At 47.9% G+C, this 14,075-nt stretch overlaps 1 protein-coding gene across 8 annotated transcripts in view; it reads left to right on the top strand.

Moving 5' to 3' along the window:
- Nucleotides 1-14,075, top strand: part of UNC5D (unc-5 netrin receptor D) — a 113,677-nt gene that overhangs the window by 29,824 nt on the left and 69,778 nt on the right. For all 8 annotated transcript variants that reach the window (XM_071454819.1, XM_071454818.1, XM_071454813.1 and 5 more), the window contains exons 2-3: nucleotides 3,212-3,430; nucleotides 13,456-13,599. In XM_071454819.1, the coding sequence (XP_071310920.1) occupies nucleotides 3,212-3,430; nucleotides 13,456-13,599 (363 nt within the window). The remainder of the gene's footprint in view (nucleotides 1-3,211; nucleotides 3,431-13,455; nucleotides 13,600-14,075) is intronic.

Below are 14,075 nucleotides of genomic sequence, written 5' to 3'. Positions count from 1 at the left end.
GCCTTCTGCTGTTTACATTCTTGGAAAGAACTTTTTCACGCATTTTTATGTAAATAATTATTCTTTTGCATTCTTTTCTGGAGGAGGAGAAATTCAATGCTCTGTTGGTTTGTCCAGTGTCATTGGAGGGGTGGCACTTTCACCCTCCACTGTCACTTTTGAAAGTTTATAAATGTTGGAGTCAGAAATTAAACTTCCCTTCTTTTTACCTTGGAAATTCCAGTGTTGTTGCCATAGGACACGGAAGAACACAAGCTCACACCGCTGCTCTCAAGGTGAAGAAAAATGCAAGTTTATTTTCTGACTCCAACATTTATAATTTTCCAAGAGTGGCAGTGGATTGGAGGGTGACAGAACCACCTCTCCAATGACACTGGACAGACCAACAGCCCATCAAATTTCTCTTCTTTTATAAAAGAATGCAAAACAATGAGTTATTTACAGAAAGTGTGTGAGAAAGTTCACTGCAAGAATGCCAACATCAGAAAGCTTAGAAAACCTTAAAAAACCAGGCTGGCATAATGTCTGCATCAATTTATTTCGTGTCCTATGTGAGAGGTTTTCATGGGGACGGAGCCACTGCCAGCCCCAAAATCTCCCTGACACCCCAAAAAACCCAGACCCCACATTCCAGCCACAACCTGCCAGGAGAAATCCGCCCTGGGCTTTGTGGGGCTGGGATTTCCTCCTCCGTGCCTTGCCCTAAATAGCAAATTCAGTGGAATAATTCAGGGTCACCAGGAGTTCTCCAGCTGGGGGATCCTCACGGCTGCAGCTCCCCCTCCACTCCAGGGCCGCTGGAGCCGTGGTGGCAACACGGGAGTTCCCATGCTCCAAAATCTGACAACATTTTTGTTCTTTCCTACAAAACTCGGACTGAGTGAAGCCTGCAGGGACCTAGATTGACAAGATGGAAATTGGCATCAGCTTTAGGGAGTGAAACACTGGAAGCTGTGATGGGGTTTTGTTGTGAGGCTGAAAGCGCTGCAGTCGTTTGAGGGTGGCTGGGGGAGTGTTTGCACACCCAGAGCTGCGTGCTGAGGGACGGCTCCCAGGATTTAATAGAAATAAAAGAATGCCCCCCAGGATTTAATAGAAATAAAAGACTGTCCCCAGGATTTAATAGAAATAAAAGAATGCCCCCCAGGATTTAATAGAAATTAAAGAACGTTCTCATTCTTCTGTCACCTCCTAGACATGGGAATGTGGTGTTTGTGAGGGCCCCCAGGGCGAGGTGAGAGATGAGAATCTGACTCCATGTTCTCAGAAGGCTGATATATTCTATTCTATTCTATTCTATTCTATTCATTATGTATTTTATATAAAATTATAAAATTAATCATTATTATATAAAAATATATTATATTATATTATATTATATTATATTATATTATATTATATTATATTATAATATATTATATTATATTATATTATATTATATTATATTATATTATATTATATTATATTATACTACATTACATTATATTATACTACATTACATTATATTATATTATATTAATTATATTTATTATATTATACTACATTACATTATATTATACTACATTCCATTCCATTCCATTATATTATATTACATTACATTACTTTACATTATATTATATTGTAGAATGCTATACTAAAACTGTACTAAAGAAAGAGAAAGGATACATCAGAAAACTTAACAAGGATAAATAATAAAAACTCATGACTGAGACTCCTCAGAGTCCAACACAGCTGATGGTGATTGGTCATTAATTAAAAACAATTCACATGGAACCAATCAAGCATTCACCTGCTGCTAAACAGTGTCCAAGCCACATCCCAAAGCAGCCAAACACAGGAGAAGCAAATCAGACAATTCTTGTTTTCATTCCTCTCTGAGGCTTCTCAGCTTCCCAGGAGAGAAATTCCTGAGCAAAGAGGATTTTCCAGAGAATATCCTGGTGACACTTTAGGGGTTCAGTTTTCCTTCACAGCCTCCCTCTCGTCTGCCTTAATTTCCTTGCTCTGGGTTCCATCCCAGCTCCTCGTGCCGTTCCCTCCTGGCTCTCTCCATCCCCACACGTGTCCTGTTCTCCCCCTGGCTGTGCTCTCCGCTCTCCCTGCAGGAATCAATCCTTTCTCACCCACGTTTTGTCGCTTCCCCCCTGAATTTCCGCCAAAAACCGACAAAGTGCTGAAATGAATTCAGCACTGCCGGAGATCAATGGGAATTTCCTGGGTTTGACAGCAGCAACGAGGGTTGGACAGGGTGGGAGCTGTTCCAAAGGCAAAGCCTCTGCTCCAGGGCCTCTGGAATTTGGGAACTGAGGGACCTGGGAGCTGTTCCAAAGGCAAAGCCTCTGCTCCAGAGCCTCTGGAATTTGGGAATTGAGGGACCTGGGAGCTGCTCCAAAGGCAAAGCCTCTGCTCCAGGGCCTCTGGAATTTGGGAATTGAGGGACCTGGGAGCTGCTCCAAAGGCAAAGCCTCTGCTCCAGAGCCTCTGGAATTTGGGAATTGAGGGACCTGGGGATTGAGCCCCTGATGGCAGCTGAGGATGTGGAGAAGCGCTGAAAACTTCTCATTCACATTCATTCATCCTGCAGCTTCTGAACCCTCAGGTCCCCGCCTGTTTTCTGGTGGTTTTGGTGCTGGTTTGTGGCATTTGGCAGCCCTTACACTTCAATTATTTGATTTTTTTTCTTCCATGTGTGTGTGTGTGTGTGTCCTTTCAAAGCCCAACCAGGCAGCTCTGCAAGCGCTCCTGGAGTAAAACTGATCCTAAATAAACCTGGAGGAAAAACCCATCCTAAATAAAACCCAGAGTAAAACTCATCCTAAAGAAAACCCAGAGTAAAACGGATCCTGAGGAAAACCAATCCTAAAGAAAACCCAGAAGAAAACCGATCCTAAATAAAACCTGGAGTAAAACTGATCCTGAGGAAAACCGATCCTAAATAAAACCCAGAGGAAAACTGATCCTAAATAAAATCCAGAGTAAAGCTGATCCTAAATAAAATCTGGAGTAAAACCCATCCTAAATAAAACCCGGAGTAAAGCCCATCCTAAATAAAACCCAGAGTAAAACCCATCCTGAGGAAAACCAATCCTAAGTAAAACCTGGAGTAAAACCAATCCTAAATAAACCCCAAAGTTGCTTTTTCCCTCCCGCAATAAAACGAGATGCTTGAAGAACCATGAAAAATGGGATTTTTCCTCTGGTTGCCTTTCAGGACATGAGAACAGCGAGGCCCTGCCCGAGTCCCTGCCCTCGGCCCCGGGGACGCTGCCCCATTTCCTGGAGGAGCCCGACGATTCCTACATCATCAAGAGCAACCCCATCGTGCTGCGCTGCAGGGCCGTGCCCGCCATGCAGATCTTCTTCAAGTGCAACGGGGAGTGGGTGCACCAGAACGAGCACGTGTCCCACGAGAGCCTGGACGAGGCCACAGGTGAGCAGGGGCTGCTCTCAGGTGAGCAGGGGCTGTCCCCAGGTGAGCAGGGGCTGCTCCCAGGTGAGCAGGAACCACCCCTGGGTGAGCAGGAGGTGCTCCCAGGTGAGCAGGAACCGCCACTGGGTGAGCAGGAGGTGCTCCCAGGTGAGCAGGAACCGCCACTGGGTGAGCAGAAGGTGCCCCAGGTGAGCAGGAGCTGCCCTGAAGTGAGCAGGAGCTGCCCCAGGTGAGCAGGGGCTGTCCCCAGGTGAGCAGGGGCTGCTCCCAGGTGAGCAGGGGCTGATCTCAGGTGAGGAGGAGCTGTCCCCAGGTGAGCAGGAGCTGCTCCTGGGACAGATGAGCTGATCCCAGGTGAGCAGGAGCCACTCCTGGGTGAGCAGGGGCTGCTCTCAGGGGAGGAGGAGCTGCCCCAGGTGAGCAGGAACCACCCCTGGGTGAACAGGAGCTGCCCCAGGTGAGCAGGAGCCGCTCCTGGGACAAGAGGAGCTGCTCCCAGGTGAGCAGGGGCTGCTCCCAGGTGAGCAGGAGCTGCCCTGAAGTGAGCAGGAGCTGCCCCAGGTGAGCAGGGGCTGCTCCCAGGTGAGCAGGAGCTGCCCTGAAGTGAGCAGGAGCCACTCCTGGGTGAGCAAGAGGTGCTCCCAGGTGAGCAGGAGCTGCTCCTGGGACAGAGGATCTGACCCCAGGTGAGCAGGAACTGCCCCAGGTGAGCAGGAACCACTCCTGGGTGAACAGGAGGTGCCCCAGGTGAGCAGGAGCCGCTCCTGGGACAGAGTAGCTGCTCCCAGGTGAGCAGGAGCTGCCCCAGGTGAGCAAGACCTGCCCCCAGGTGAGCAGGAACCACTCCTGGGACAGAGTAGCTGATCCTAATTGAGCAGGAGCCACTCCTGGGTGAGCAAGAGGTGCCCCCAGGTGAGCAGGAGCTGCTCCTGGGACAGAGTAGCTGATCCCACGTGAGTAGAAGCTGCCCCCAGGTGAGCAGGGGCTGCCCCAGGTGAGCAGGAGCCACTCCTGGGACAGAAGAGCTGCCCCCAGGTGAGCAGGAGCCACTCCTGGGTGAGCAGGAGCTGCCCCAGGTGAACAGGAGCCGCTCCCAGGTGAGCAGGAGCTGTCCCCAGGTGAGCCTGAGCTGCTCCTGGGGCAGAGGAGCTGCCCCAGATGAGGAGCAGCTGGGAACAGGGAAACTCATTTTTGTTGCATTCCTCCTGGGTTGGAGCCTGGAATTTCCCCCCCGCCCCAGTTTTTGTGGGATTCCTGCTAGGTTTGTCCCCAGCCCCAGTTTTTATGGGATTCCTGCTGTGTTGGATCCTGGGGTTCCCCCCAGCCCCAGTTTTTACGAGATTTTTGTTGGATTGGACCCTGGAGTTTTCCCCCAGGCCCAGTTTTCAGGGGATTCCTGCTGGGTTTGTCCCCAGCCCCAGTTTTTAGGGGATTCTTGCTGTGTTGGATCCTGGGGTTCCCCCCCAATCCCAGATTTATGAGATTTTTGTTGGGTTGGAGCCTGGGGCTTCCTCCCAGTCCCAGCTTTTATGGAATTCCTGATGCGTTGGACCCCAGAGTTTGCCCCCAGCCCCAGTTTTGTGGGATTCCTGCTGGGTTTGCCCCCAGCCCCAGTTCTTATGAGATTTTTGTTGGATTGGACCCTGGGGTTTCCCCACCACCCCAGCTTTTATGGAATTCCTGCTGAGCTGGATCCTGACATTCCCCCAGTCCCAGTTTTTATGGGATTCCTGCTGGCTTGGACACTGGAGTTTCCCTCCAGCCCCAGTTCCTACGGGATTTTTGTTGGGTTGGACCCTGAGGTTTGCCCCCAGCCCCAGTTTTTGGGGGATTCCTGCTGGGTTTGGCCCCAGCCCCAGTTTTTATGGGATTTTTATTGGGTTGGATGCTGGGGTTTGCCCCCAGTCCCTGTTTTTATGGAATTCCTGCTGGGTTTGTCCCCAGCCCCAGTTTTTATGGGATTTTTATTGGGTTGGACCCTGGGGTTTGCCCCCAGCCCCAGTTTTTGTGGGATTCCTGCTGGGTTTGGCCCCAGCCCCAGTTTTTATGGGATTTTTATTGGGTTGGACACTGGGGTTTGCCCCCAGCCCCAGCCAGGGCAGGAATTGAGCTGGGAATAACCTGAGCAGGGAGAAATCCACAGTGCCAAGTGGGTGTGGAAGGGAAAAGAAGGACAAGGGAGAGATTTGGGAGTGATCAGGAGATTTTATCAGCTCCTCTCATTCAGCTGGTAACTATTGCAGAGCAATTTGATGCTGTGGCTCCACAATTCTGGCTGTTATTGCTTTCTCCCCTCTCCCCTCCCAGCATTGCTAGGCAACCCCCAGCCTTGGCAGCAGCGCTCTGTGTACAACACCTTCTCCAGCAACACAAGAAATTCCTTTTTTTAGAGGCAAAAATGCCATTTAAAAAGAAGTTACACCTCTTAAAGTAGTGCTTGGCATTCTTTTGAAGTGACACATTCTGAAGAAGTTTCGTATTAAGGGTTTTTTTTTTCTTTTTTTTTGCAAATGCTAATCTGAATGAATTTTAATTTTCGCAGTTACCTTTTCAGAAATAATTTAATAGGCATAACCTTTACTTCTAAAGGCACTGCTGAATCAATATGGGAGAAATGTCGTCCCTAAAAGCTTTCCTTCCATATGGTTACAGAAAATCTCTCTGTGAGTGCTGCAATTATGTTTTCTAAGCTTTGGGTTAATAACAGAACAAACCAAGATTGGTAACACGAGGTGGGGTTTAAATGGCATCAGTAACGTTGGGGTTTGAGACACGGAGCAGCAGGGCAGGGTTTGGGCTGGGAGAAAATTCATCTGGCCAGCTCCCCTGTGAAAAACGCCAATCACTTGGGTTTTTAAATTTTAAAAGTTTAATTGTAATAAAATGGTTATAAAAATAGCAATATAGTTAGAGTAAGAAAATTTTGGACAATTTTGATTAGGACAATATGAGACAATAGAAACAAAGAGTTACAGACGTCTGGGTCTTCCACTTTTGCCCTCTTTTTCTGGGCAAAATAAGCCTGGAAAAGGACCCACGTTAACAGAGGATTAACCCTTAAAAGCAATAGCCTGTTGCATATTTATACACCTCATCCATGGTGCATAAATTCCATTCCAACACAGGATTCTGTCTGGGCAGTGTCAGCTTCTTCCTCTGAATCCTAACATGAGCAAGGTGGGAAGAAGTTCATTTCTCCTGATAAGGGAGCAATAAATTCTTTTTCTCTGAAAGACTGAGGTGGCTGCTATCTCACTGCGAGTCCTTTCTTTAAAAAAAGTATCTTACATAGCACAGTTTCTATTTTAACATTATGTTATAACCTAAAACTATATTTAATACATTACTTAAGAGAATTAATACAGCATCACTTTCTAACACAACACATATAATATTCATTTGAATATTTGCGAAAAGCCAATCATAAAATACACATTTTTCACACCCCCTCACCAGAGAAACGCTGCAGGGCTGGAGATGCCCCAAAGCTCTGGACCCAAACCCCACTGCAGGGCAGCGCCCAGGTGCTCCCAGAAGGGTCCTCAGGGCACAAAAATGCAGAGAGAGGCAGCACTGAGGGGAATTCTGACAGCAGGATCCCATCAGGGATTCCTCTGGAATTCCTTTGGAACTCTCACTCAGCATCTGGGGAGTAGGACCTGTTGGGGTTTTTGGCATTCACATGTCTGGAGCCCAAAACCCACTGCAGGGCAGTGCCCAGGTGGATCCTCAGAGTGCAAAATGCAGAGAGAGGCAGCACTGAGGGGAATTCTGTCACCAGCATCCCATCCATAGCCAGGAATTCCTTTAGAACTCTGCCTCAGCCTTCAGAGCAGCAGCTGTTGGAGTTTTTGGCATTGGAACCCAAACCCCACTGCAGGGCAGTGTCCTGGTGTTCCCAGAAGGGTCCTCAGGGCACAGAAATGCAGAGAGAGGCAGCACTGAGGGGAATTCTGTCACCAGGATCCCATCCATAGCCAGGAATTCCTTTGGAACTCTCGCTCAGCCTCCAGGGGCCAGCAGCTGCTGGGGTTTTTGGCATTCATGGGCAGTTTCTGGAGTCTGGTCTGGGGCACAGCTGAGTCTGTCCCCAGGCACAGCCTGGGTCTGCTCCAGCTGGGAAAACTGCTCTGGGATTGGTGCCAAAAGCGGGGATTTTGGTAAAAGGGGCTTCTGGGCCCTCGCTGCACTGACAGGGTCTGAGCCTCTGCATGTTTCCACTGCTTGTGAGGCATCAAAATCCCCAGAGGTTGGGGAGGAGTGGTGAGAAACAGCACCCAGAGCCCCAGGCTGGAGGAGTTTTGGTGCTGGAAGGAGGGAAAGTGTCCGAGCTCCTGGCACAGGGGCTGCGGTGGCACTCGGGGTGTCCCAGGGCTGGGACTCCCCACAGGTGGCTCTGGCACCATGATGGGCACAGAGCCCAGATTTCCATGATTTTGGTTTTACAGGAGAGGAATAAAGGCCTCAGAGTGGCCCAGGAGTGTCTTTGAGCAGGACAGGGAGGGTTTTGCAGGATTCTAAAGATGTCTGGAAGGTTTTACAGGAGAGCAATAAAGGCCTCAGAGCGGCCCAGGAGTGTCTGTGAGCAGGACAGGGAGGGTTCTGCAGGACTCTGGGGACGTCTGGAAGGTTTTATAGGAAATTAATAAAGGCCTCAGAGCAGCCCAGGAGTGTCTGTGAGCCCAAGCAGCAGGACAGGGAGGGTTCTGCAGGACTCTGGGGATGTCTGGAAGGTTTTACATGAGGGGAATAAAGGCCTCAGAGTGGCCCAGGAGTGTCTGTGAGCAGGAGCAGCAGGACAGGGAGGGTTCTGCAGGACTCTGGGGATGTCTGGAACATTTTACAGGAGGGGAATAAAGGCCTCAGAGCAGCCCAGGAGTGTCTGTGAGCAGGAGCAGCAGGACAGGGAGGGTTCTGCAGGACTCTGAGGATGCCTTGAACATTTTACAGGAGGGGAATAAAGGCCTGAGAGTGTCTGTGAGCAGGAGCAGCAGGACAGGGAGGGTTCTGCAGGACTCTGGGGATGTCTGGAACATTTTACATGAGGGGAATAAAGGCCTCAGACCAAGCCAGGAGTGTCTGTGAGCAGGAGCAGCAGGACAGGGAGGGTTCTGCAGGACTCTGGGCATGTCTGGAAGGTTTTACATGAGAGGAATAAAGGCCTCAGAGTGGCCCAGGAGTGTCTGTGAGCAGGACAGGGAGGGTTCTGCAGGACTCTGGGCATGTCTGGAAGGTTTTACATGAGAGGAATAAAGGCCTCAGAGTGGCCCAGGAGTGTCTGTGAGCCCAAGCAGCAGGACAGGGAGGGTTCTGCAGGACTCTGGGGATGTCTGGAACATTTTACATGAGGGGAATAAAGGCCTCAGAGCAGCCCAGGAGTGTCTGTGAGCAGGAGCAGCAGGACAGGGAGGGTTCTGCAGGACTCTGAGGATGCCTTGAACATTTTACAGGAGGGGAATAAAGGCCTCAGAGTGTCTGTGAGCAGGAGCAGCAGGACAGGGAGGGTTCTGCAGGACTCTGAGAATGTCTGGAGCATTTTACATGAGGAGAATAAAGGCCTCAGAGTGGCCCAGGAGTGTCTGTGAGCAGGAGCAGCAGGACAGGGAGGGTTCTGCAGGACTCTGGGCATGTCTGGAAGGCTTTACCCGGAGTGTCCCTGTGGTGGTTTTGCTGCTCGGCCTCTGCTTTTCCTGTTTATTCCCCAGCGTGGCAGAGCAGGGACTTTGTTCTCTCCGTGCTCTGCCTCACCAAGGGAGACCAATCTCGTGGATGCTGCTGTGATGAAAGTGTGGTAATTAAGGGCTGATTAATTTCCCTCTGCTGCATTTCCTGCACGCTCCAGAACCTGCCTGGCTATTTCAGGTTGGGGTTGAGCAGAGGCTCAGCCCGGCTCGCAGAGTTTCCTTGTCTGATAGCTGGAAGGATTACAGCAATAACTGCTGTCAGTGTTTTTCTCATTTAAACAAATAAAGCTGACAAATGCCGAAGTTCTCTGCAGCTCCGTTGTGTTTAGTACACGGAGAGCAATTATTCATCGGCTGCCAGCACCGGGTCTGTGCAGCTCCAGCATCCAGCAGAGCCCATTAGCATTTCAGTGCCACAGCCAGCACTTGATATTCTGCACGGCTCTACTGTAAAACAAAAGATGATGGTTCTAATTTGCACAATAATTTAAAGGGTCGGGCTCGCAGTGCTTATTGGAGTTATTGGAGGCGCAGGTAAAATGTCGCGGTGCTTTACGAGGTGCCTGCTTTGATTTGCAGGGATTTTTCACCCGCTGTCACTCCCCATGAAGGATTTTCCCGGTGGTTCCCGAGGTGCAGAGGGGAGGTGGATGTGTTTGTTGGTTGAGAGGAATAGCGGATTTGTCTTTCCAAACAAGCTGTGGGGCTGCTGATAGATAAAACCAGCGCTGGGAGATAAAAGAAACAATGGGAAGGATTCCACTGATTGATGAATGGAAAAAGAGATTTGCTCTTACAAATCAACTTTAGGTTTGCTGATAAACAAAATTAGACATCGAAATATGAAAGAAACAATGGGGAAAACCCCTAAATTCTGTAAGAATTAAAAATTAAAAGGAATGTTATACATTAGAGGGGAATCTTTGGCAGCAGGTGTTCTGGGGAGTCTGAACCTCTCAAGCACCTCAGAAATGGGGGAAACCCCCTAAATTCTGTAAGAATTAAAATTTGAAAGGGAGGGTTATACATTAGAGGGGAATCTTTGGGATCAGGTGTTCTGGGGAGTCTGAACCTCTCAAGTACCTCAGAAATGGGGAAAGAGAGAAGGGAAATGTGGCTGGAAATTGGGATAAAAAGGGAGGCTGCATCCTCCAAAACTCTGAGAGACCCCAGGGGATGCCCCATGGCCTCTGCCTTGATTGGAATAAAGTCAAAGGACTCCTCTGTCTCCTTTTTGGACACAAACCTCTGGTGTTTGTGGATTCATTTTCCTAACACTGGTGAAATACAGGGGTGATAAATGGAGAATATTCCTCTCCTCCCAATAGGTTTGCTCTGTGTCATTATTCCTAAAACAAATGGAAATAGCTGCACTTTCTCCATAAACAAAGCACAACTTCCCCCAAAGACCCCGTGCTCTCCAGAGGTCCCGTCCAGCCCCAACAATTCCGAGATTCTGCAGTTTTGGATGCATTTATTTTGTCAATGGGTGAATTGGGAGACCTTTAAGCGGACCTGAATTCCTACCTGGCCCATTCTCAAAACGCTGAACCACCAGCTTCCCCAAACCGTGTGTGCTCTTTGTTTGCCACATTAAATACAGGCTGATTTATAGATTAATTAAACGCCGTGTCAATGAAAGGAAGAGCTGGGCTGGAGAATATTCCACCTTAATAAATCTGGAGCTGTAAATGCCTGAATTCACTGACGCCTGCTCAGAAATTTGCAGCACCCCGGAGCCAAGAAATGGCTTCAGCTTCTCCAAAATCCATCATCGAGTGATGACTTTTTCTTGTTCGGTATCAAAATCCTGTCGTGGTGAGCAGGGGCAGCTCCCACACCTCTGCCTGTCTTTGCTGCTTCCCAAAATCCCCAGGAGGGAAGGGAGCAGGGCCTGGGGGTGCTCTGCACAATCCAGGGAGGGTTTGCCCCCAGGAAGCTGCTCCTGGTGGGAATGGGATCCCAAACCCTCAGCCAGGGCACCCCTGCTCTGTCCCAGCTCTCCAGCCCCCTCTGAGGGAGCTCCCTGGAGCTTCTCTTACCTTAAACCTGGACAGATCACTCTGCAGAACGTTTTCATGCCAGAATCCGAGGATTTTTGGCTGGCAGAGCAAGGATGGTTTCGTTCAGGGGGTGCATTTTCCTGGCAGGGGCTCTGGCAGAGCCTTTGTTCCTCAGGGTTTGTTGTCTCCGTGTCAGGAAATAAAGGGAGGGTTTGTAAACAGTTTTGTTAAAAATGGCATCAACACGGGGGGAAAACAAAAAGCAGCCAGGAAACCTGTGCTTGTTTGTTGCACGGGAATAAATATTTGAGGCACTGAAGGGATTCTGGAGACAACTTGGGGAGCTGTCGAGGGTTTGTCCCTGTCTTTGGGTTTCATTGTAAGCCAGGCTTCATGAAAAGAAGTAAAAATCCCCTATTGCTGTTGCTGGAAAAGTATCAAATATTCTGTATTTTTGTACAGGATTTAAAGCTTGTCTGAGCTTCCCCTCTTGGAGCATCCCCAGTGAACCCTGTCCCTCCTCTTGCCAGAGGAGCACTGTGACTTCCCAGTGCCTTTGAGGAGGGGCTGCCCAGCTGTTAATGATGCCTGAGATTAAGTGGAAGCCAATTTTTATGGAGTTCAGGTTTAGAATCCTTGCTGCTTTATAAACTCCGCAGGCATGAAATACGGTGAGATTGGGTTTGCCTCCATTTCCAGTGGAGGGGAAATAACTGCCTGGGGACTGTGCTGGAGGAGAGAGGAGGAAGAACAAGGCCTGAATGTTTTCTATTTTCGTTTCATGTTTTTCTGACTCTTTCAAATGGTTCCCAGTGCCAGGTTTGGGTTGGATTTCCCCTCCCAAGGCTGCCATGCCGAGGTGGCTGCAGGTCTGGGGAACATCCCAGGGGTGCCACAGGAAAAGGTGTGGGAGGATCCTGGAGTCTGGGATTTACCTCTGGTCTCTGGTCTGAGGGGCCACAGGTTTGCAAAGGCATGGAGATGTCCTTTAAAGACATTTTTAGTGTACTGGGATGGAGTCCAGACAAACATTCTGGGTGAAGGAGGCACCAGGGACGAGGATTTTGAGGGAAGAGTTGCAAAGATCATGGTGGGGGCGTGTTGTGGTGTTGTGAGGGTCCCCAGGACGAGGTGAGGGATGAGAATTGACTCTAAGTTCTCAAAAGGCTGGTATATTATATTATATTGTATTATATTATATTATATTATATTATATTATATTATATTATTTATATTATAATATTTATATTATATTATTTATATTATATTATTTATATTCATTACATTACATTATATTACATTACATTACATTATATTATATTATATTATATTATATTATATTGATATACTAAAACGATACTAAAGAAAAAGAAAGGAGACATCAGACAAGAATAAATAATAAAACAATAATAGACAGGAATAAATAATAAAAACTCGTGACTGGCCAGAGTCCTGCCACAGCTGGACTGGGATTGGTCATTAAATTAAAACAATTCACATACTGGGTAAACAATTCTCCAAATCACATTCCAGAAGAACAAAATATGGAGAAGCTGAAGCTTCTCATCTTGCCAGAAGAAGAAATCCTGGTGAAGGGATTTTGCATCAAATATCACGGTGACAGGGGCAATTCCTGGAACCCAGTGCACTATGACCTGCTCATCTTACAGAATTTAATTAGTGGCACTGCATCATTGTGCAAGTAATTAAGGCTTTGCCTTGATTGAAAAGTGTGGTATTTGCTGTGTCCCCAGGATGAAGGAGGAATTGATGAATCTGACTCCGTGTTCTTAGAAGGCTAATTTATTATTATATTATATTATATCATATCATATTATTATATTATATTATATTACATTATATTACATTATATTATCATTATATTATATTATATTATATTATATTATATTATATTATATTATATTATATTATATTACATTACATTACATTATATTATATTATATTAAAGAATACTATACTAAAACTATACTAAAGAATAGGGAAAGGATACAGACAGAATGATAATGATACAAAGAATGATAATGAAAACTCGTAACTCCTTCCAGAGTCCGACACAGCCTGACTGTGATTGGTCATTAAGTAAAAACAATTCACATGTTGGATAAACAATCTCCAACCACATTCCAGAGCAGCAAAACACAGGAGAAGCAAATCAGAGAATTATTGTTTTCATTTTTTTTTCTCTGAGGTTTCTCAGCTTCCCAGGAGAAGAAACCCTGGGCAAGGAGGATTTTTCAGAACATGTGACGGTGGCATTGTTGATCAAAGGACAGCTTTGTGACCCTGCTGATTTGATTCTCTGCCTCTCCCCGCTCAGGGCTGAAGGTGAGGGAGGTCTCCATCAACGTGACAAGGCAGCAGGTGGAGGATTTCCATGGCCCTGAGGATTACTGGTGCCAGTGCGTGGCCTGGAGCCACCTGGGCACCTCCAAGAGCAGGAAGGCGTCGGTGCGCATCGCCTGTGAGTACAGCCTGCCCTTCTGGGGCTGGGGACGCTGCTTTTGGGGTGAAATAATGAAAATAAACCTGCCCTTCTGGGGCTGGGGACGCTGCTTTTGGGGTGAAATAATGAAAATAAACCTCCTGGGGCTGGGAATGCTGCTTTTGGGGTGAAATACAGAAAATAAACCTCCTGGGGCTGGAGACGCTGCTTTTGGGGTGAAACACAGAAAATAAACCTCCTGGGGCTGGGGACGCTGCTTTTGGGGTGAAACACAGAAAATAAACCTTCTGGGGCTTTGAGGGGTGGGAATGCTGCTTTTGGGGTTAAATACAGTAAATAAACCCTGCCCTTCTGGGGCTTTGAGAGGTGGGAACGCTGCTTTTGGGGTGAAACACAGAAAATAAACCTGCCCTTCTGGGGCTGGGAACGCTGCTTTTGGGGTGAAATACAGAAAATAAACCCTGCCCTTCCGGGGATGGGAATGCTGCTTTTGG

The sequence above is a fragment of the Agelaius tricolor genome, unplaced genomic scaffold (genome assembly GCF_023055355.1).
Source record: "Agelaius tricolor isolate 1412-34295 unplaced genomic scaffold, bAgeTri1.0.p SCAF_41, whole genome shotgun sequence".
Taxonomy (NCBI): domain Eukaryota; kingdom Metazoa; phylum Chordata; class Aves; order Passeriformes; family Icteridae; genus Agelaius; species Agelaius tricolor.
This window is presented reverse-complemented; position numbering and strand designations above follow the sequence as displayed.